Source organism: Myotis lucifugus, unplaced genomic scaffold, assembly GCF_000147115.1.
Source record: "Myotis lucifugus unplaced genomic scaffold, Myoluc2.0 scaffold_734, whole genome shotgun sequence".
Taxonomy (NCBI): Eukaryota; Metazoa; Chordata; class Mammalia; order Chiroptera; family Vespertilionidae; genus Myotis; species Myotis lucifugus.
In genome coordinates this window covers 148873-172528 of record NW_005871782.1, presented here as the reverse complement: position 1 = coordinate 172528, position 23656 = coordinate 148873, and the positions used below count along the sequence as shown (strand labels likewise).

The 23656-nt window shown below is 52.8% G+C and overlaps 1 protein-coding gene across 1 annotated transcript in view; it reads left to right on the top strand.

Annotated features, from left to right (window-relative positions):
• MAP2K2 (mitogen-activated protein kinase kinase 2) overlaps nucleotides 1-23656 on the top strand; it is a 25699-nt gene extending 2043 nt beyond the window's left edge. The window contains exons 2-12 of the mRNA XM_023746812.1: nucleotides 3024-3192; nucleotides 3268-3478; nucleotides 9534-9680; nucleotides 15224-15301; nucleotides 16063-16114; nucleotides 16196-16320; nucleotides 16938-17151; nucleotides 18983-19047; nucleotides 20413-20474; nucleotides 21481-21526; nucleotides 23300-23656. Of these exons, the coding sequence (XP_023602580.1) occupies nucleotides 3024-3192; nucleotides 3268-3478; nucleotides 9534-9680; nucleotides 15224-15301; nucleotides 16063-16114; nucleotides 16196-16320; nucleotides 16938-17151; nucleotides 18983-19047; nucleotides 20413-20474; nucleotides 21481-21526; nucleotides 23300-23410 (1280 nt within the window). The 3' untranslated portion in view covers nucleotides 23411-23656. The remainder of the gene's footprint in view (nucleotides 1-3023; nucleotides 3193-3267; nucleotides 3479-9533; nucleotides 9681-15223; nucleotides 15302-16062; nucleotides 16115-16195; nucleotides 16321-16937; nucleotides 17152-18982; nucleotides 19048-20412; nucleotides 20475-21480; nucleotides 21527-23299) is intronic.

Here is a 23656-nt window from a genome sequence, read left to right as displayed (position 1 = left end):
TCAGTACCTTGGCCATCTGAGTATGTTGTTATTACTATAAGGGCCTCGAAAGTGATAGATCCCATAAGTGAAAAAGATAGAAAAGGATCCCTAGTGACGTTATGGTACTGTGACTGTGAGGGGCCATAATTAGTGACATTTAGGTTAGGGTGGTTCCCTGAGTAGTGACCCGAGGTGAAATGAGGTCCTGCAGGAAAATGATGGGGTGTGGGGCCACTGAGTACTGAAATTGGAGTTGGGGGGAGTCCCTGAGTAGCGAATCCTGGGTGATGGTTGGGGGGAGGGTTCCTGAGAGGAGAGGATGGGTCAGGTGTCCCTAGGAGTGAAATCAAAAGTTGGGAGGGGTCCCTGAATAGGGAGGTGGAGGGAGGGGGTCCTTGCATACCCTGAACAGGTGAGCGAGGTCCCTGGGAGTGAGGATGGGCGAGGAAGTCCATTGAAGACCAGGAAAAGGGAAAGAGATGCCTGAGAGATGAGGATGTGGGAGGGATCCCTGAGCGGTGGAGTAAGTAGGGGGAAGGCTCCCTGAGGGAATTTGGGGGGAAGGAAGCCTGAGAAAATCCTGCTAGTTGGGGGTGAAGCCCCTGAAGCTGGGGAGAGTGGTGAGGAGGTCCAGAGGAGGCTGGGGAAGCAGGGAGTGTGGAGAATTTGGAGGGGCAGGGTTGTGGGGGCAATAGGAGACATCTAGGGAAGAAGTGGGGACCCTGCTGGGGCCTCTGACAGCAGATGAGCAGAGATTCTGATCTAATGGGTTAGCAAAGCCTTGAAGGGCTGGAGAAGTGCAAGAGGCTTGAGGCAGTTGAGGGAAGCAGGAGGATTTGTGGAGAAGGGGACAGGGAAGGGAACATCCCTGGGTGGTGGGATGACAGGATGGCAGGATCTTATTGTGGGAAGTCACACCAGGGAGACTGCTTGACCCCTGAAGTCCCTGTGGCCTCCCACTCCTGTTCTGCATGGTGGAGCAGAGCAGGACAGCCCCAGAGGCCCCGGGCCAGGGGCGCTTTACTGTGCTTGGGGTGTGACTCCCATGAAAACCAGGTGTGATCCCTTTCTGTGTGCATGGGGTGAATGGCACGTTTGGTGCCTCTCAGGGGACTAGGCCTTCTGCAACCTGGGTGAGGGGTAAGGTGAGGGTGAAGGTAAGGACGTGAGTCTTGATGTGTATGTGTGTGATGTGTATGTGTGTGAGTTGACATCTTTCTCTGTCTCCAAGCGCATAGCTCAATGTGGGGACGTGTTCCTTATAGTAAAAAATGCACACAGCTCTTTCTTCATAATGTCTCGCTCTCTCTCTCTTTTTTTTTTTTTTTTTTTAATGTGGTGTCTGATTTCCATCCCTTCAAGAATTCCCCCAGTAGAGGAAGCCAGCCATTGGATTACAGGGTTTTTTATAACCACAGTTGAGTTGCCATTAAATTTAAAATGGATTAATCAGCTGACTCCAGAATGCATTTTAGATGTCATAGGGCAGTGCTGGAGACCTTCCAGAGTTTGGCCTCAAAAGTTGTCTCTCGACCCTCCAGTGAAGGTACTGTGTCACATTCATTCATGCCTTTGCTTCTCTCTTCCGTCCATCAGAGTCCTTCTCATTCCTTCTTCATTGAGGTCTTGGTTCACCAGGCATCCAGTGAACACCTGCTGGGCCCCCATCTTGGTTTAGGAGGACACTGTGATGAGCAAGGGCCATCAGGAACACAGACTGGCCCTGGCTGATTTGGCTCAGTGAATAGAGTGTCGGTCTGGGGACTGAAGGGTCCCAGGTTCAATTCCAGTCAAGGGCACATGCCTGGGTTGTAGGCTCGATCCCCAGTAAGGGGCGTGTGCAAAAGGCAGCTAATCAATGATTCTCTCTCATCATTGATGTTTCTATCTCTTTCTCCCTCCCTCTCCCTTCCTCTCTGCAATCAATAAAAATACATTTTTTTTAAAAATTTAAAAAAAGAAAAGAACACAGACTGTGTAATCAGGAAGCATACAGGTTTGATTCCAGACACTGCCACTTGCTAGAGTTGTGACTTTTGGGCTAGTTGCTTAACCTCCCTGGGCCTGTTCCCTCAGCATAGGCTGGGTCTACAAGAGACCCCGCCTCCCAGGAGGATTGAGAGAATTAAACAAGATAGTGTGATGGTGTTTATAAAGCTCTGGTTTACTTGCTCAGCAAATGACACCTGCCTTCCAGCCACCTCTTTGCAGTACCAGCTCAGGTGGCATTGCCCAGTGGCAGGTTATCTTGTTCCTGGCCTGTGTGCCCCTTTGCTCAAACCTCTTTAAGTTGTAAGTGAATCATAGTCACTTGGGGATTGATATTCATGAATTTGTTTATATTTGTTGCACATTGCAAAATATATTTTGATGGGTTAGATCAAATGTATTAAAGTTAATTTCACTTGATATATATTTTTAATGTGCTTATAAATTTTAAATTGCACATGTTGTTTACATTCTGTGTTTGGACGGCACTGGGTTGGTTCTTGTGTGCATCGTGCTAAAGTCTACCTGCCTGTTACAAGGAGCTGCTTTTTACCCCAAGGCATTAGTGAAAATAGCTAATCGTCAAATTTTTTTTGAAAATCCCTTGAATCACCCAATAAAATGCAATGTACATGTGGGTTTTTTAATAACCGGCCCAGAAATGTGTGTGGGTATAAATGCCTAATGTTTACAGTTGTGCTTGGGGTATAATGAGAGTGTGCTGGTTGAGTGGAATGCCCTGGAATTATCTGCACTATTTAAATCAGTCCGCTCTTCATGTAAATTACAACTTCTATCTTCTGCCCATTGGTTCTTGCTCTTTGCTCTAAGGCCACTAAAAAGGAGTTTGCTCTTCCATCCTCATGAAGATAGACATCCTGGCCTGGGCCTACACTCCCCTGGTGCCCAGTCATGTCTCCCCAGTTCCCTGTCTCCCTCCAGAGAGGCAGGGAACCCTTGCATCAGGAAGGAGGGCTCCTGAATCTGATTACAGGGCCATTGAACCAGAGCTGGTCCTCCAGGTCCTGAGGTCTCCTAACCTTTGTGAGCAGAGAGAGAGGCAGTGGCCTCAGTTCTCGGGGAGCCAGCTTTCTCTTCTGGTCAGCTGTGTGTATGCAGGTCTTCTTTCCCTTCTGCTAGATCATCAGCCCCTCAAGCCCAAGAATCAAATCTGATTCATCTCTGCATCCTCCTGGTTGCAAACCCAGGACCTGGCCACAGGTACCCTCAGCTCAGGTTGAGTCATTTGGGCAGCTTGCACCCTCTTCACTAATCCTTGCCGTTGGGTCTCTGCAGAGCAAACTTGGTGGACCTCCAGAAGAAGCTAGAGGAACTAGAGCTTGATGAGCAGCAGAAGAAGCGGTTAGAAGCCTTCCTCACCCAAAAGGCCAAGGTTGGGGAGCTCAAGGATGATGACTTCGAAAGGATCTCAGAGCTGGGAGCCGGGAACGGCGGGGTGGTCACCAAGGTCCAGCACAGACCTTCAGGCCTCATCATGGCAAGAAAGGTGAGAGGTGGCCAGTGGCAAGGCAGGTGTTCTGTCCCTATGCTCTGTGGGTCACATGGGGTGGGAGCAGGTCCCTGGGAACAGGAGAGCAGTTTGAAAGGTGCCGGCCTCTGTCTTCTGCTGGCTCCTGTGCTCAGAAGCCCTCCCATCAGCGATGGGTTCTCATTCCTGAAAAAGAGTTCGGCTTCCAGTTAGAATGCGGCAATGCTGGCTTTCCTCAAGCAGCTCTTCCTCTCTATTATTGACCTTTGCCTTCGGGGCGGTTTAAATTCAGATTCCCAGAAAGCTGGGGGGAGTTTTCAGGAAGAAAGGATGAGATTTAAATCCCCTTAGAGCTGGCATCACCCTGATTTCACAACCAGGAGAAAACACTGCAGACCCAAGACAGGGCCTGTGCTGCAGTGGTCCCTGGGCAATGGGGTAACTAAACCACCTGTGTTAGTCCGAGTTCTCCAGAGAATCAGAAGCACGAGGATGTCACAGCTTAAGTCTGGAGGCAGAATTCCCTCTTCTTTGGGGGACCTCAGTCTTTTCTCTTCGGGCCTTCACCTGATTGGATGAGGCTGCCCACTTGTGGGGGTGTCGTCTGCTTTTCTCAAAGTCAGGTGATTTCCATGTTAAATCACATCTGAAAAATACCTTCACAGTGACATCTAGACTGGTGTTTGACCAGACAGCTGGATACTGTGGACACATTAAATCAACCATCACCCCACCCTTAGTACAAACCTTGGCTCTGAGAAGTCCTGAGCCTCCCTCATCTAGGCTTCTGTGCCACAGTGCAGCCTCCCATTAAACATTCGGGAATAACCCTGGGAGAATAAGGAGTGGACGAGAAGGATGTGACTATCTGGGGACAGTGGCTTCCAAACACATAACTGCGGGGGCTTCATGCTGAGCAATTGTTTCACTCATACAGTCATGTTCTTTCAGACATCGAAAGCCACCTATTTCTGGAAGCCCACTGTCTAGTCATTTCCAAATTGTATTCTCCGAAACCTGACCACCCCGTGCCTGGTGGGCCGGAGCAGGTCCCACCTTCCTGGGAATGATGAGCTTGGTTTCCATGGGTTTTAGCTCTGTAGCTATTTCTCCTGCCTCTAGAGCACTGCCCTCCTCCTGCAGCCTATTTCTGTCCTGTTAGCGCAGGCAGCCTTTTCAAAACCAGAGCAGCCCCAGAAATCTCTGGTCTGCCATTGCCCGAAGCACCAGGAATAAAAGTCAGGTATGAGGTTCAGGGAGGGGGACGGGGAGAGAGACTTGAGAGCAGTGCTGGTCAGAGTTTGTATCAGGGACCCGGGGGTTCTCTCAGGCCAGCTGAGGAATCTTCCAGGTGTTCCCAACAAGCCTTGTATAAACGTGAATCTGGGAGTTTGTCTACAGCAGCAGTTCTAGAGCCCCTTTGGGGGTCGAACGACCCTTTCACAGGGGTCACCTAAGACCATCGGAAAACACATATATAATTACATATTGTTTTGTGATTAGTCACTATGCTTTAATTATGTTCCATTTGTAACAATGAAAATACATCCTGCATATCAGATATTTACATTACGATTCATAACAGTAGCAACATTACAGTTATGAAGTAGCAACGAAAATAATTTTATGATTGGGTCACAACTTGAGGAACTGTATTAAAGGGTCGCGGCATTAGGAAGGTTGAGAACCACTGGTCTACAGCCTTATGAAAGCCTTTGAAGTAAGATGTCAGGCTTTAAAATGGGGACAGAGAAGTTCTGTAGTTAAGTTGTTGGTGGTGCTGTCCCAATGTCAGTTTCCTGGTATGGTTCTTCATCATAGAAGATGTCACTGTTGGGGGAAGGGCATGGGACTCTGCTGTTTTTGCAACTTCCCTCTGCTTCTTTAATTCTTTCAAAATAAAAAGTTGGGTTTTTTTTTAAGGGTCCAATAAATGAGGGTCAGGACCTCAGATTTTGTTTCCTATAGATCTTAACCTCCTCCTCCCAGCAATTGTCAGAACAGTGCAGGCAGTTAGCAGATATGTTGAACGAGAAGGCTGTCTACCTGGGTATTGTGCGGTCTGGGGCTGTAACTCCTTATGGCCCAGGAGCCCTGGACCGCTCTGGGGGTCAGGGGCTCCTTTTAATCCATCCGGAATGCCAGTCCACCTGGGAGGTCTGTTGCCTTTATTCAGCTGAGGGCACAGATGGGAAAATTGGCAAGACAAAATAGTTTTTAAGAAACAGTGGCCTCATTCCTTCCTCTACTACCCTGGTTGGAATTCCGAATTTCCCGGGAAGCCTGGTATGAATTCCACACATTCCAAGTGTGTAGGCTTATCAGATCTCCAAAGGCAGCCTGCCCGCAGGTGTGAGGGTGAGGGTTGGGTGGAGCTCCTGGACGCCCATACAGCTCCTGCTCTGTGGGCCAGCATCCCTCCGCTCCCTGTGATTGGCAGAGGATCATCCTAACCAGTAGGACGGGCTGGGGAAGCAACAAGACCAGTTCGGTAAGGCCCAAGAAAACCAGTCTCTCAATTTCTACAGTCAGGCTTGTTCATAAATTTTTTCTTGACCTATCATGGCTCACTAACTCCTGCATTCTTCTGAGGCCCTAGGAACGAAACCTGTGAGACCTGGGCCAGGGCAGCTCTTCGGAGAGTTTAGCATATTTGTTACGCAGCAGGGCTCCCTTGATCCCCCTCTACTTGGAGCAAAGGAATGTGTACTTGCTTCTACAGTGAAGGTCATGTGACCCACCCAAGGCCACATAGTAATGCTAGCTGCCCTGTGTCAAAGCCAGTGTTAAAACCTTGACACGTGTTCTCATTTAAATGGAGTGACCTCCATTTTATTTTATTTATTTATCTTTTTTAAAAATATATTTTTTATTAATTTTTTACAGAGAGGAAGGGAGAGGGAGAGGGATAGAGAGTTAGAAACATCGATGAGAGAGAAATATCGATCAGCTGCCTCCTGCACACCTCCTACTGGGGATGTGCCCGAAACCAAGGTACATGCCCTTGACCGGAATCGAACCTGGGACCCTTCAGTCCACAGGCCAGAGCTCTATCCACTGAGCCAAACTGGTCAGGGCGACCTCTCCATTTTACAGGTGAGAAAACTGAGGCTAGTTTGGGTCTTAGCTGAATTGGATTGAACCTTCATGGCTGACCCTGACCCTGTGGAAGCTGTCAGGGTTTTACCTCCAGAATCCATGTCCCTCTTTCCTAGCTCAGATCCCCTGTCCTGCAGTAGGAACCGCCTGAAACTCCTAGACAGGCTTTGTGTTTGGTTTGAACTTCCAGCACTTTTCTGACTTAACCAGCAAGTGGGGCTGGGTTGGCCCCAGAAGGGTGCTGTGAAAGAGGATGGGTTCTGGCAGTTCGTGAGCTCAGCCCCAATCCCGACCTGACTGCTCACCAGCTGGGTGTCCGTGGGAATGAAACTTAATGTCTCAGAACCTGATCTTGCTCATCAGTGCAGTGGGGGCAGTTACCCTGTCCCATCAGGGTTGTTATCAGGGTGAATTGTGTGCCCCACCCAGGGTTGTCACCAAGGCGAATTGTGAGCACACGTGCCTTCCCCTTCCTGCTCTTTCTCTGCACACCCTCAGTTGCCCACTCCTGTTCAATCCAGAAGGTTTGCTTTACAAGACCCATTAAAACAGATCACGTAGCACAGCCCCTACATTCCCTCCCTTTTTTTTTTTTTTTCCTACATTCCCTCTTTACAATTTTCCCGAAATCCTCTCGCTTGCCGGGCCTTGTTTCACATTCACCCCACTCCAGGCTTCCTGGACCTCTGGGATCCTGTGCAGTTCTCAGTTTTGTCCACCCTTCCTCTTCTCTAAAGCCTGGTGGACTCTCGCACCCCTGCCACTCATTCATCTGTGGCTCCTTTCAAGTTCTTAGTCAAGAGCCACTCTGGGTCAGATACAGCTACTGAGCGCTTGAAATGTGGTCAGTTTCAGTTAAGATGTGCTACATGTGCAAAAAACACACACCAGATTTCAAGGGCTTGGTATGAAAAAAAGTCATTAATATTTTTATGTCCATCACATGTCAATAAATTTTGATACATTACATTAAATTAAACAAAAGACATGAAAAATTCATTTCACCTGCTTTTTTTTTTTACTTCATTAATATGGCAGCTAATGGATTTTTAAATTATGTATGTGGCTTATGGTATATTTCTGTTGGACGGCCCAGGTCTCCATCATCCTGCGCTGCCTGTGCATCAGCCTCCCATCTTCCATGCAAACATCAGAGCTTCATTTTCAGACCCAGCATCTCAACCCTTCGAAGCACATAAGTGTGCATATGTTGGCATCTCCTCGAGGATGCAGTCCCACCAAAGGAGAGAGCATCCTGGAGTCCTGGTGTGGTCGCGGTCCTGGAGGTGGCCGTGGGGGTGTGCAGCGTCCCGGGGAGGGTAGTTAGGCTGGGCTCTGCAGGCTGGGTTGGGTGGAGAACCAAATGCCTGAGGGGCCCTGGGGGCTGGAGGGTCCCAGTCAAGGAAGTACTGCCTGGGCATGGTGGGGGCACCGGGCACCATGCTGCTAGGACCTGCCAGAGTACTCAAGGTCGCAAGGGTCATTGGCATGGGCCTGTGAGCAGGTGACACTTCCCACACATACCCTGTGACTCCCCCTCCCTCCCCTCCAACTTGGTACACACCCCTTCGTGCCTTGGTGTCCTCAGACAGGCAGTTCTTTGTCTTTCTTTCTGGAACGCTGGCCCCAGTGTCACCTGAGCTCCAGATCACCTCTCCATGGTTCCTCCATTGGGGCACCCCCACCTTTCGGGGTTGTTTCACCTGCTTCTCTTCCCTCCCGATGGCATATCTCCGAGCAGGGTCATCTTTGTTCTCTTTCTCCTCATCACTGACCTCTGTTGTAACCGACTTTATATAAATATCTGAGTTGATGGCAATCGCTTTCAGATGCCTGTAATCTGCCTCTGCCCCTCTGGCGAAGGGGTATAAGTCGCACCTTTTTCTTAACTTACCACGATGGCTGAGCATCTAGGATTCTAAGTAGCCAGGACCTGGACCCACAGCCTTCACTCTGTATCGCTTGGCAGGGGATCTTGGCTTGCTTAGGGTTCGTAGTTAAGCATTGCTCTTGGTGTTTTGGCTGCTATCTTTTCTGCGTGTCTCCAGATGGTCCTTGGGCTTCCCAGCTTTTGAAATGTAATGAGTTTGGTGACATTCCTGATTGCTGGATTGAACTCAAGTGGAAGGGCAGCTAGGATCCTCAGGAGGTGACCAGAGGCTCTCTCTGCCTTTGCTCTACCTGGAGGTGGGAAGGGCTCCAGAGAAGCCCGCTCCTGAACGAGGGGCTGAGCAGTGGTGAAGTAATCCCCTGCCCGGCCATTTCCTGGCTTCACATGATTTGGTGGGAAGAGAGCTCCTCTTAACAGAGCTTCCCCTATAACCAATTGAAAAATGTTTGCTGTTGATGAGTTTTTTAAACAACTTTGAGATGTAACTCACTTACTGGACAGTTTACCCTTGTAGAGTGTATAATTCAGTGTTTTTCAGTATATTCACAACATTGCCACCACCGATTTTGGAATATTTCCATCACCCCCAAAAGAAGCCCTAGCCCCAGGCCCTGGCAACCACCAATCCAGTTCCTGTCTCTGGATTTGCCTGTTTTGGGACATTTCACATAAATGGAATCACACACTGTGTGGCCTTTAGTGTCTGGCTTCTCTCACTGAACATAGTGTTCTCAAGGTTGGTCTGTGTTGTAGTGAGCGTCAGTGCTTCACTCCTTTTCATGGTTGTATAATATTCCGGTGTGAGGATGGACCACATTTTGTTTGTCCATTCACCAGTTGATGAATACTTGGGTTGCGTCCATGTATTAGCAATTGTGAATCACACTGCTGTGAACACATGTACAAGTGTGTACGTGGATCTGTGTTTTCAGTTCTCCTGGGTAGATCGATACCTAGGGGAGGGTAGCTGACGTCTTGAATGCTGTCATGAGCACCTCAAGGACAGAGGACTAAAGGCCCCCCCCCCGCCCCTCGGTGCCCCTCAGAAGCCTGCTTCTGAACCCGATTCCCATTCCCTTGCAGCTGATTCACCTGGAGATCAAGCCAGCCATCCGGAACCAGATCATCCGCGAGCTGCAGGTGCTGCATGAGTGCAACTCCCCGTACATTGTGGGCTTCTACGGGGCCTTCTACAGCGACGGGGAGATCAGCATCTGCATGGAGCACATGGTGAGCGCGGCGGGGCACCTGGAACCGAGGGGCCCAGCCAGTGTCCCAGAGCCACCTGGGCTTGCAACCAGGGAGACATGGCAAAACAAAGGTTCATGTGGAATCAGAGGGTGGCCGGTGAAGAGGAAGTCCCCTGCCTGTGTCCCTCAGGGTCCTGTCCCCAGAGGCTACGGTGCACCTCTTTCCAAGGCGATCCTCCCGGAGATAGTCAGTGCCATGCGAGCGCATATGTTTAGGTTCCTTCGTCTTTAAACGCCAGGCGCCCTCCTCCCAACGTTCCTCTTTCACTGGATACAAGGCAGAAATTATTTCCTGTCCGCACATAGAGCCGGCTCTTTTCCCCAGTCTAGTGTTCTGGCACCCACATTGACCTGTCAGGTAATTTATTAAACTCCTGCTGGTGGACGCTGAGGTTGTTTCTGATCTCTGCCCATTTTGAATGATGCTGCCTTGAATGTTCCTGCACGGAAGCAAGCATCCCTGAGTGGTAAAGTCCTACCAGTGGAATGTGGGGCCCGAGGGTACATGAGATTGGAAATGTGATCAATGTTTCCAAAGAGTTGGGGGCTGTTTTAAAGACAGACCTGGGTCTGCCCCTAGCTCAGATCTGGATTAGAAACTCGGGTGGAGCCTGGGCACCAGTCGTTTTTTCAAACCACCGCAGTAGGTCGGCTGTGCCCCTAATTAAGAAACTTTGGTCTTGAAGTTCAGAAGTGGGTGGGATTGGGTGTAACGAAAGCAGAAGTGGTCAGAGCTGAAGGCCCTGGGGGGAAATGCCTCCGACCCTCTGGCAGCCCAGTTGAGCAGATACCAGACTGCCTGCTGCCCGGCTGGATGGGCTCAGGGCTGGCAGGGCCCTTGCAAAACCAGGGCGCAGTGTGGCTTTCGGCACATGGCTTGAGCAGCTTCAGTTATGCCTTGCAAATGTGCTGTCCCCTGACAGTTTTGTAATGAAGGCAGGAAACGAAATTGAGCAAGTGGCTGCAAGGAATGCATTGTGAGCAGCCTTCCTGGGTAACCGCTTGGAGGGAGTGCCCGCCAGAAGATGCTCCCCACCCCCCTGCATCAAGATCCCCACCAGGCAGCACCCTGGAGGAGTCCCTTTCCTCACCTAGGAGAGGGAGATCATATCTGCCCGCCTGAGGGCAAAGTCACTGTGTAGACAAGAATCAAGGAGGGGAAAGGACGGAAGTCACTTTATGATCTGAGGAGAGCCTCTATACTTAGCTCCTCCTCCTTCCTTCTTCCCAGCCCTCCCTTCTCCCTGTCCTCTTCTCTCCTCCCTCTCCAGTGCTCTTGACCACCCCTACCTGTTCTCCCTGAATATCGTTAGAATTTGAAGCCACCTCATTCCCTTACAGCAAAGGGGGAGCGGCACAGTCTAGCACCCCTCCGCTCCCCCATCTCTTCTTGGTGAATGGAAGACATTGGTTTCCAGCACTAGGCGTCTGCACCCGAGCAGCACACAGTCCAAGCCACCAGGAGGCAGGGGGCGAGTGCTAGCCATTCTATTTATTGTGCTCATCTTTGAAAAGTTTCTAGTTGGGTTTTTGGTTTGCTTTTATAACAAGAGACGAGGACAGTAGAAGAAATGAATAATGCCCACATGAAAAGACATGCCCAGGTGAGGCCCGCGCTTCCCGATTTCTCCTTATGGGAGTTACGGTCCACTAATCTTGGAGGCCAGTGATTTTCAAGACTAAGATGAACCTTAAAGAGGGGACTTGGTGCCCTGGCTGGTGTGGCTCAATTGGTTGAGTGTCACCCATGCATGGAAAGGTCACCAGATCAATTCCTGGTCAGGGCACATACCCAGGTTGCGGGCTGGATCCCTGGTAGGGGTGCAACCGATCCATGTTTCTCTCTCACATCATTGTTTCTCTCTCTCCCTCTCCCTTCCTCTATCAAAAAAAAAAATCAATAAAAACATATTTTAAAAAGAGAGAGGGGGACTTGGTGAGGAAGCATGGAGGGAGAGAGAGAAAAAAACATTGATGTGAAAGAGAAACATCAGTCAGTTGCCTCCAATACATGCCCTGATTGGGGATGGAACCTGCAACCTGGATATGTGCTCTGACCAGGAATTGAACCCATGACCCTTCGGTGCATGGAACAATGCTCCAACCAACAGAGCCACACCAGCCAGGGCCCTTAACAGTATATTTATGTTGAATAAACCCCTCCAGAATCCATCTGCATGTTCATAGGTTTTCCCTGTGTGGGGGACATTGCTGCTTTGTGCATCCATGTACCTTATTGTGGGATGCCCCACAGAAGGGGTAGATGGCTCCCTGGGGTCAGGCCTCAGCCCCACAGCCCACCTCTCAGCACGTGACTCTGGAGGAGATTCTCACCCCTGCTTACCTGTCAAGCCAGGGGCGGTGGTATTGCCTTTCCCTTGGCCCTCATCACATAGGACATTGAGTAAATATCACCATTATCACTGAAGCCATTTCTCCATATTTCTCTGCCACCTTCGTGTCTCTCTCTCTAATTTTTTATTTTTTTTTTATGTATATATTTCATTGATTTTCCACAGAGAAGAAGAGAGAGGGATAGAGAGCTAGAAACATCGATGAGAGAGATGGATCAGCTGCCTCCCACACACACCCCGCTGGGGATGTGCCCGCAACCAAGGCACATGCCCTTGGCCGGAATCGAACCTGGGACCCCTCAGTCCTCAGGCCGATGCTCCATCCACTGAGCCAAACCGGTTCGGCTAATTTATTGATTTGAAGGGGGGGGGGAGAAAACATCAATTTGTTGTTTCATTTATTTATGCATTCATTGGTTGCTTCTTGTACGTGCCCTGACTGGGAATTGAATCTGCAACCTTGGCGTATCTGGACAACACGCTAACCAAATGAGCTACCAGACCGGAGTCTTCATTTCTCTTTTTTCACCATCACGACAGCCCACCTAGTCAATATCCTACGTGTGGAACTGTTTCCTGATGAAGGGCGAGGTTCCATCTTCACTCAGGGTAGTGTGGGGTTGGCTCTAATTTCCCCTCAGGGAGGTTCCAGCTGCAGCTTTTGAGAAGAGCGTCCTAATGATAACAAAGCCCAGATTCAGCACAGACGTTATGCCGTTATGCCTCGCCTGGCCAGAGTGCGTTTGCCTTCGGGGCTTGGGGACAGTGGGGCTGGCAGTTTCCGAGTGGCCTAAGTCTCATCTGGGGGAGATTCAGGCATGGACCCAGGGGACAGCGGGTATCTCAGGGTGGAGTAGCTGGGGAGCTGCTTACTCACCACTCTGAGGCTCTAGTCAAACCCACTGAAGAAAGCTCCCCCTCGTTCTGTAATAATAAAAAATCAGACACTCATTGTCAGCAAAGGACAGGGAAGGGATGCCACCCGGCCGCTCTGCAGTGAGAAACAAAGTCAGCCTGTGTGAATCCAATCAGAACATCCCCAAGGAGGAAAAGATGTACGCTATGCACCCACTTATATTTGTGTAAAACTCTCTCTTTCCTTGTTCATATGGATGTGTGTGCACATGTGCAGAGGATCTGGATGGCTGTAAGTCACACTTCTGGGGAGGCACGTGGAATCACTGGGGGATCGGTGTTACTTATCTACATTTAAATTTTTATAAAAATGTGTATTCTTATACTACCACTTAATAAAAGTAAGATTTTAAGCACGTTTAAAACATACACACAAAATGAAACCATGGTCACGCATAGAGACAGGTTTAGGGGTCAAAACGACCTAGTTGTGACATCTGCACCACATCCTGTGCATGTGACTTGAGCGAATGACTTACCCTCTTAGCTGTAGACCAGGGCACCTCACCCAGGGGACATTCTCACAATGAGGGAGATGCTGGCGAAGGTCAGGGATGCTGCTCAGCACCCCACAGCGCCCAGGACAGCCCCAGAGAGAATGGCCGGGCCCCAGTGTTACCAGCGCTGAGGGGAGACCATGGAAGAGAGCAGTGTCCTTCACACGGAGGACTTCTGAGTTCACTCCTGAGCCCCCAGCAGGGTGCCTCACCATAGCCTCTCTGGAGATCCCTCCCTCAATGTTCTTATTCACTGAACACACGCAACCCGATGAAAGTGCAGAATGGAGAAGGATTACAGTTTTAAATTTTTTTTAATTCTTTTAAGGTTGATTGATAAAACAAGAAATGAGAATAGAAGGAATTTCCATCTTGCCCTGCAGGTAGAGCGGGGCTGGCCGGGCACCCTGGTCAGACCAGGCTCACCTGCCTTCCTCAGCCACACCCACCCTCTACAAGTTTGGGTCCCTTACTTGTTGACAGAGTCACACATATTCTTGAAGCTCCAGACTATTTGGGTTTCCTAAAACTCTCCACGAACACAGAGGGGAGACCTGGGCACCTCCAAGGCTTCTCCCTGCCCCGGGTGAAGCAGAAGGTGTCCCAAGGAAGTGCCACTGTGAACTCCTAGAGCAGCAGTGGAGGAAGTGCAGGCCTGGGGCCACCCTGCCCTCAGCTCCACTCTGGATGCCGCGGAACCAAGGCAAGCTCCAGCCTGTGGTTGGAACTTAGCCATGTCACCTAAAGTCCTAGGGCGCCGCCAGGCATATGCTCAGAGCCCCACCTCTGAAGAGGCGCCCGGCCAGAGCCAGCAACACCCTGAGTTTTGGTTTCCAGATTTATTACCAGGCAGCCTTGCACAAGGCACCTGTTTCCTCATTGTCGGGTAGATTTGGGGCCACGCCCAGGGCGGGGTGGGGGATCAACTGGGAGGACCTGTGTCAGGTTCTTTACAGGACAATCCCATGTGTAACACAGTGAGCAGAGGACAAGACCTAAGGGAAGCAGCAGAAGTGTCATCCCCAGGTGCCCTCTGTGACCTGGGGCAGAGGTCCCTTCCTAACTAGGCGGGGGAGGGGGCCGCAAGGGAGAGGCCAGTTGGCTTGGCCGCCTTTCTCCTGTGCTGGACACTTACAGGGCATCGCCTTTGCTCTCAGTCTCTGTCCTGCCTGGGCCGTGACAAGAACCCAGGCCCAGAAGGAGATGGGTCTAGCTGGTGCGCCCTCCTGGTGGCTGGGCCTGCCGCTGTGGCAGCCTCAGGAAGGCCGAGTCACAGGTACTCTTTCCCCTTCTGCTGGATGCACCATCCTGAAGCCGCAGGTTGCCTTTAGCTGTGGTCTGGCCTCTGTTTCCCATGCGGCAAAGCAGGCCTCAGCTCTCCAGGAACCAGGGAAATGTTGCGTTTTTAAATCGGCCACTTCAGCCCTGGCTGGTTTGGCTCGTCGGATAGAGCGTCGGCCTGCGGACTCAAGGGTCCCAGGTTCGATTCTGGTCAGGGGCATGGACCTTGGTTGCGGGCACATCCCCAGTGGGGGGCGTGCAGGAGGCAGCTGATCGGTGTTTCTCTTTCATTGATGTTTCTGGCTCCCTATTCCTCTCCCTTCCTCTCTGTAAAAAATCAATAAAATATTTTTTAAAAATTTAAAAAATAAATAAATAAATCTGCCACTTCAGCGTCCCTCTGGGATCTGTCTCTGCAGCGGCCCCACCCAGCCGCCTGCTCAGCGCTTGCTTTCTCTCTCCTGTACTGCCCCCAGGATGGTGGCTCTCTGGACCAGGTGTTGAAAGAAGCCAAGAGAATTCCAGAAGAGATCCTGGGGAAGGTCAGCATTGCGGTGAGTGTGCAGGCGCCACGTCCCCGCCATTGCAGCACTGGGTGCGTGCATGCGCTCATAGCCCCGTGCTCTGCCACTTGATTCTCACTTATGCCCGCTCCACATGGCCAGCGGTGTGTGTCGCTACAGCCCCTGCAGAGAGGGAGACTGTCAACACCAGTCTCCTCTGGCTGGGTACTGAGCAGGGGCATCCCTTTGCCCATAAAATAGGGGTAATGCTCTCCTGCCCCATATACCAGGTGCCAGGTTGCATGGGACCCTGATGATGTGGTCCCAGGCACACAGGGTCCCCCAGTGCAATATCACGAGTGTTTCTTCTCTGACTTGGTGACAAAGCCACCATCAGTTTGGGGGGCGGGGGGTCCTTAGCACAGCCCCGGAACCAAAGCGTTCAACAGATGGCGCCTATTGGGCGGGTACGACTTCTGTTCGGAGGCAGGGTGGCCAGCCGCATACTCACAGCCCTACCAGTGCCTTGGGCCCTGTCTCAGCTTCCGTGGGCCTCGACCGCTCCTCTGAGACCGAGGGGATGGCAGTGTCTGCCTCGTGGGTGGGTCGTCATGTGAGAATCGGTGAGGGAGGCATCTGTACCCACCAGTGCGGCTGTCACTGCCCTCACTTTGCCTCTCCTCTGCTCGTCCCCACCTGAAAACGCGTCCCCCGAGCTAGTCCCACATGCTGTGGCCCCTGAGGTCTGGCCTGCAGGCCTGTCCAGGACAGACTTCCCCCTGCTGACCTCCCACCCTGTGGCTCCCTCACAGGTTCTGCGGGGCCTGGCGTATCTCCGGGAAAAGCACCAGATCATGCACCGAGGTAAGATGCTCGGAGCCCCTCGCGGGCCACGGGCCAGTGGGTGGGCCTGAGCCACGCCTCACCCGCTGGCTCTGCTCTCAGATGTGAAACCATCTAACATCCTCGTCAACTCCAGAGGGGAGATCAAGCTGTGCGATTTTGGGGTGAGCGGGCAGCTCATCGATTCCATGGCCAACTCCTTCGTGGGAACTCGATCCTACATGTCTGTGAGTCCTTGAGAGGCGTTTTAACATCGCGTGCCATACCCTCCCCTTCCCGTTTGCTCTTCCCCATTTTCCAGAAGCTTTTCCAAAAGCCTGCATGTTCTCGTAATATGCTCTCTTTTTTCTTTGCTGGATTTCTCCTCTGAAATTCTCATTTCCACCATGTTCTCGCTCAGGTTTGTCTCTGGGAATGCCTGCCTGGTTCTTCCCACTGGTAATAAAAACCCAGTCAAGAAGGGTAGTAGTTAATTTTTGAGCCAAGAAACTAGACCTCAGGTGTTTTAGGAAACAACCGGGTGATAGTTGAAGCAGATTCTGAGAAGTTAGTCTGGGGATTACTGTGGGAAAGGAGGCATTCCACTTTCATTCTTTCCCAAAAGTGCCAAGGATTTGGGTTTTTAAAGCGATGCTGTCAGCCCTGGCTGGAAGCTTCTCCCAAAGCGGGTGGAGGGAGTATACAGAATCACTCTGGTCTCTAAAGGGTTAGCAGGGGTCAGAGGAGGGGTCTGAGGGGACAGCGAGAGACACTGAGACCCACCCCTGGCCTGGTGAGCTCCCCCAGCTTCCAGCGTTCATCTGGCTCCCTCTGGCCTTTCTGTCCTCTCTGTCTCACCCAACAGCCGGAGCGGCTGCAGGGCACTCACTACTCGGTGCAGTCGGACATCTGGAGCATGGGCTTGTCCCTGGTGGAGCTGTCCATCGGAAGGTACCCCATCCCCCCACCGGATGCCAAGGAGCTGGAGGCCATATTCGGCCGGCCCATGGTCGATGGGGCAGAAGGAGAGCCTCACAGCATCTCACCGCGGCCGAGACCCCCCGGACGCCCCATCAGTGGTACGATCTGAGTCTAGCACTTCCGGTTTGGATGGGCAGTGACCAACGTGGGGAATGCCATGCTGGGGGGTGGCAGCTGCCTCCCCTCTGGCCCTTCTTGGCACCACCTGTCCCCTGTGTCGTGCTAACTGCGGTCAGCAGTCCTCAGATGGTCCTGAGGCTTCTAGGGCCGTGCTGGAAGCAGCGCCCCCGACCTGTCCCATCCGGGACAGCTGCACCTGTTGCCACCAGCTGGTGGGATCTAGACGCCAACCCCTCAGCCAAGCCACTGGTTGGGTTGGATTTTCCAACATTTTATCACGGAAATGTCCAAGCACACAAAAAAGCGAGAGACTTGCCCAGGGAATGCCCTTATGCGCACCGCCTACCCACTGCCCTGAGCCTTCTGCTGTGTTTGGGCCAGGCCTTCCAGGGAGACCCAAAATTGAAAGGAACTAGATTCAGAATTTCCTTCGGTGGTTTGTTGGACACACCGGCAGCTCAGCAGGGGAGGGGACCGGAGGCTGGGGGGCACTGGGCTCCCAGACAATTCTTGATCCCAAGAGCTGCCGCCTGTGAGGTGGAAGGCTGAGAGGTTCAGGCTGCTGCTTCCACACTTGGAGGGTGGCAAGGGGGAGGGTCGCAGCTGAGGTGGCAGAGCCTGGGAACAGTGCTCGACAGGAAGGGAACTGAGTTAAGTAAGAGTCCAAGGGAACATACAGTGGACTGTGGTCGGCTGGTTTCATAACAGTTTTATTGAGATAGAATTCAAGTACCATATGATTCACTCTTTTCAAGCGTATAATTCAATGGGTTTGGTATCCTCACAAGATTGTCCAACCATCACATCTATCTAATTCCAAAACATTCTATCACCCCAAAAGGGATCCCCAACCCTGACACCCACGAATCCATTTCCTGTCTCTGAATGTGCCTCTTCTGGACATTCCACATAAATGGAATCACACTCGGTGGCCTTTGTGTCTGGCTTCTCTCACTGAGCATCATGTTTCCAAGGTCCATCCACGTTGTACTAGTGTCAGTGCCTCACTCCATTTCGTGGCCGAATAAGATTCCCCTGGACCATGTGCTGTGTATCTGTTCACCATTGATGGGCACTTGGCTGTCAGATGGCGATTTTCACAGTGTTTTCTAGTCCAGGCCTCCTTTCCGGGGCTGCACCCAGACTGCTGGGTGTCTTGATTTCCTCTAAGGAGAGAATCTTGCCCCCATCTGTGTCCTCAGGCCCTGCCCCCGAGCCTCCCAGTCCAACTCCCAGCGGCCTCCCTGGTGTTCCCCTTCGGCCCCTTCCCAGCTGGGAGGAACGGTGGGTCATGCCAGGCCACCTTGGCCTGCCACCATCTCCTCCAGCCCCTGCCCCAGCTCTGTGCCCATTTCAGGATAAGACAGAAGGGGAAGTCCAACTGCCAAACACAGACCTGGCCAGCTGGGTCTAGGACAGGGGTCAGCCACCCCCAGCCAGCCTACTGCTGTCTCCACCCGAAGCTCCATGCAAGGTCACGCTGCAGTCAGCAAACCACCACCACCACCCACCCCGCTGCGCCTGGGTGCCACTAGCAGGGGCTGTGCCGTGGCACCACCTGGGCGCAGCACCGCGCCAAATGTGTAACTCCTCAAAAACGCTCCTGTTCATTTTGGTGTTTCATTAATTCATTAGGAGTAAAGTTACTTTTCTAGGAAGTGAACTTAGTAGCCAGGCCAGGGGAGCCTCCCCTGGTTCAGGCATTGTGGGGAGAAGAGTGCTGGCTTATTCAGCACACTCAGACTTAGCGCCCAACAGGAACACAGCCACTTGCCCGTTTCACCCCCATTTTTGTTTCTCCCCTGGCAGGTCACGGGGTGGACAGCCGACCGGCTATGGCTATCTTTGAACTGCTGGACTACATTGTGAACGAGGTGGGTACCTGAAGGCCCTTTGGCACGTCTTCATGCCAACGAAATAAGTTATTCCTGTAGGAACACATTAGCAAAAAGGGAGAATTCGACACATAGACTAAGGATTTTGTTGGGGGGATGTGGAGACCATTCTTTTCAATAGGAGGTTATCAGGTGTAAAAACATGGTCTTACTTCCAGCCATACTGCAGAAACCCACCCCTCCCCAAGGGACATTTTTTTGTTTATTATAAAGATGATCCCAGAATTCCCACTGTAGCCCTCTCCCTCCAAGGCCAATAGCCAAGTATTAGGGCCAAGGAGCAAGGCCACTCCCAGAGCTCTGACACCCAGCATCTCTCTGAGCATCTTGGAATCTGTGTCCATGAAGTCATAAATAGTCCCATTCCCTTGGGGAAAGTCCAGGTGCCCCCTCCTCTCTGGGAAGGAGGCACAGAGCACCTGGAAGGGTGGTATGAATATTCCCATTGTACAGACCGGTAAACTGAGGCCTAAGGATGGAAGCAGCCTCCTTAGAGGCCTGCAGCTGGGAAGAGGTGGAGCAGGACCTGACCCTGAAGCCTCCCTCTCAGCAAGGCCTGGGCGCCTTCCCTGGGGCTGACGTGTATTTTCGGTGGCCCTCTGGAGGCAGGGCAAAGAAACAGGGTGTCTGGGCTGCCTGTGGTGTGGGACTTGGCCCAGGGCTGAGAGGTCGGTGGTGACAGACCAGGGTGGGGTGACTGGTGACACAGCTCTGCCTGTACCTGACAGTGCCACCCAGCGAGCACCTCCCTCCCTGAGCGGGAAGGCTGGGTCCCAGGACTGGGAAGGTGGAAGGACCTGAAGAGGAGGCCTTGTGGGTTTCACCAGGACAATCTCTGGCCACCGCCTCTGATCCTGCGCATGACCGTCCCCACCCTGGGACGTGTGTGTCAGGCCAGGCTCCTCGGGCTCCCCCAGCTTTCAGGCCCTAACCCCTGGAACTAGCTGTCCCTGTAGTCTAGACCTTCAGCTCATTCAAGACACCCACAGGTGGTGGCTCAGGCAGTGTGACACCACCCTTGTCCATAAATGAGGGTGAGCCCTGCTCTCCTTCCTTGTAGAACCAGTGTGATCCCCAAATGAGACTTTCGAAAGAAAATCCTGGAAGAGGCCAACCCAGTTAGCAGAGCTGGAGGCCGGGCCAGCCAAGAAGCTGCTGGACAGGAGAGGGGATGGGTACCCTCTCCGCTTCTAGCAGGGTGAAGGGACTGGGCTAGGAGAGGTGTGCCCTGAGGATCCCCAGGTGCCATGCTGTCCTCACCTGGGCAAGGCTGGGAAGTGTCTTCTCCCTAATTCCAGAACCAGCGTGAGCATCTGACTCCCACCTGTCTGTTCTCTCCCACAGCCTCCTCCTAAGCTGCCCAGTGGTGTTTTCACCCAGGACTTCCAGGAGTTTGTGAATAAATGGTAAGGTGCCACAGCCTCCAGTGCGGTCTCGGGTGGGTGGGGCTGGGTACCAGGCCCTCCTCAGGGAACATAAGGGCCCACCTGCCTCCTGGAATGGGCCGCCCACACTTCCAGCCATCAACCTAGAAGTCTCCTTCTCTGGCCCAGGCCCAGGCCCCTCTGCCGAGCCTACCACTCAGGAATGCCGGGTGGACGGCAGCATCCGGTGGGACACCTGTGGTCACCTGAGAACCCAGATTCCCTTTCCAAGGCTAAGTCACAGTGTCCAGCTGCCGTCCCCCAAACCCGAGTGAACCTGGGTTACAGGCACTTTGGCAATAAAGCTGTTCCCACCTTGCTTTCTGCCAGAAGGCTCCCCGAATCCCTCGAGCCCTGCAAGCCACCAGCTTCTAAACAAGCCGTCCTCGCCAGAGTCTGGGAGGTGGTCAGCTGTTCCCTCTGAAGAAGAGGGATGAGCAGACACGGCCCAGCCGCTGCCACCTGGAGCCTGTGTGGCTCCCAGCAGCAAACCTGCTCTGGGCAGAGAAGGTGCACTGGCTTCCCCATGACTTCCGGCCAACGCTGTGGCACAGATCCATTATCCATTGTCCGTGTGAACGTTTTTGTCTCCATGCAAGGTTTTCTCTGTGTTTGAAGAATTACCATTCGGCCCCAAGCTGCTTTGAGCAGCTGCATTTAGGCAGTTCTGCTTTTTTTAAGGAAAAGGTTCCATTTTGACCACCAGACTCCCAAACTTGTGGGTTTTATGGAAATGGAGCTGCAGTTGCTGCTGGGCCTCTGACTGAGCAGCAGCAGGGCGTTTCCCACCTCCTCTCCCTTTCTCGCCTGTCGTGGTCTCAGACCCCTCCCTCCCCAAGGCGCACTGCCCTCACACCACAGCCAGTGCTGGAGCCCTCACCCAGGGGACCAGGCAGCAGAGTGATGGCGGTCCCCATGGCCACCAACTCACTGCGCTGTCTTGTCTCCCCATGCTCCGTCTTGCTGCTCCACCTCATGGAACCCCCAGCCTCATTAAGAACCCAGCTGAGCGAGCAGATCTGAAGATGCTCATGGTGAGTGATGCTGCAGATTCTGGGATCCCCGGGGCCCCACCCTCCTCAGGAGAGGGAAGCCCCGGCCAGGACTCCCGAGCCAGCTCTTGTCATGGGGTGTGTGTTCAGCTGGAGACCCTGTGGGTCTCCTGGCCCATAGTGGGAATGACCCAGAGCCTTCTCTGCCCTCTCAGCTCCTCGGGGAACAGAAGGGCCCAGCCATGCGTGGTTGGGGCTGTTTCTGCAGAATGATGGGCTCTGAGGCTTCTGGATGCTTCCATCGTGGGCTTGTCAAGCCGCCCGCGGGTCAGGGAGGCCACGAGGCTGGTGCCTTCCTTTGGTGTCCCACACCATTCAATGTCCTTGAAAACCCAGGTGGCCTCTGAAACTTGCCTTCCCCTCAGGACCTTTGCAAGGATGGTCCTGCCCCCAGGGATGCGCCCTGTTCCTCTCAGGACTCGCGGCTCCATGTCTGTGAGTCTTGCCTTCAGGGCCTCCTCTGAGAAGGCCCTGCACCTGCTCTAATCCCGCCCCACTATTAGTTGTGGCAACAGGCTGTGTCCTGGTTGTCATCACCGTTTGCTGTGGTCAAAATAGGAAGCCTTGCCTGGAGCACCATGTGGGAAGGGGTCTGCCTCTGCCTGATTCTTTCTAGAAACTTCTTACTGTGTCTGACATAGATTTTCCAGTAATGTGTGCTAAAGAATGCGTGATACAGTGTAAGAGACATGTGTTCGTTGTAAAAGATACAAACACGAAGTGGAGAAATGCGTTTGTGTTGAAACCCCCTGTAGTGCCCCCGGCTCCCCAGCTCTCCGTGCACGCTGTGCAGGAAACCTCCCAGGTCTCTCTGCCTGAGTAAAACCGTCTGCTGTTGGGGCTACCTTTGCACCCACTCTCCTGCCGCCCTAAACCACAGGAGTTCGCTCCCTGCTTCGGTGTTTCACTCAAGCCTGCACCAGCCTTCAGCAAGATGAGGTGGTCTTACCTGCCCCAGCTTGCAGAAGAGGCAGCAGTCCGGACCTTAATGTCACATGGGAAGACTAGACCCCTCCGTGGACTCTGAGGCCCCGCCCTCCTGTCCTGGGCCGCCCCTGCCAGGCACACCCTGTTCAGAAAGCGTTCGTTCACCCCACCCAGCCCAGAACCAGGAAGCTAGAGTGCTCGGCTGTTCCTGCTGGAACCGCCAGCCTTGGGTGGCTAGCAAATTCCTTAAAACAAAGTGGAATGCACAACTCTGTTCCTCAGCCCCACAAGCCATATTTAAAGGGCGAGGAGCCTCTTGTGGCTGGTGGCTGCCACACTGGATGGGACTTGTAGGGAACCTGCTATCCACACAGGCAGTTCTTTTCCAGATCAGATGGTCTCATCCGGGGGACTCTGCCTGCAGGGGATACTAGGCCATGTCTGTTGACACCTATGATTGTCACGACTGGGGGTCCTCCTGGCATTGAGTGGGTGGGGGCCAGACATGCTGCTCACCACTCCACAGTGTCAGGACGGCCCCCAGGGACTGACTTGGCCTCAGGGTCAGCAGTGCTGAGGCGGAGTCCTGGGCTCCGGGGAGCTCCCCGTCCCCTGACACCCTGTCCCATGTCTTTGTGGCTTCGGGCATGGAATTTCCCTGCTCCCTGTCCCAACTGTATCCTCCTGCATTGGGGGGGGAGGGCTTTTCTTTTCTCTCTGTTTTTGGGTTTTCATCCCAGCTGGCCTGCCAGATCTGAGCAGAAGCCTGGTCCCTTCCTCCTCCCTGCAGGCACCAGGCTGTTCACGGCGCCTCTCCTTCCTTTTCAGAACCATGGCTTCATCAAACGGTCTGAGGTGGAAGAAGTGGATTTTGCCGGCTGGTTGTGTAAAACGCTGCGTCTGAACCAGCCCAGCACGCCCACACGTACCGCCGTGTGATTCTGCTGGTGACCTGTCTGAATCCCGCCACCCGCCCTTCCCGCCCAGGACGGACCAGCTCCTCCCCGCCCGTCCCACCGAGCCCGGAGGAGAGTGCACACAGCGGAACATTCACTTCCTCTTCCACCTGTCGCAGCCTCGGCCCTCTGGTCTCTGGGGAAGGGTGACGCTGCCCATGTTGTCGTCTCAGAACCTGCTTACTTAGGTTTAAAAAAAAAAAAAACAGGGAAAGAAAAAGCAAACCGA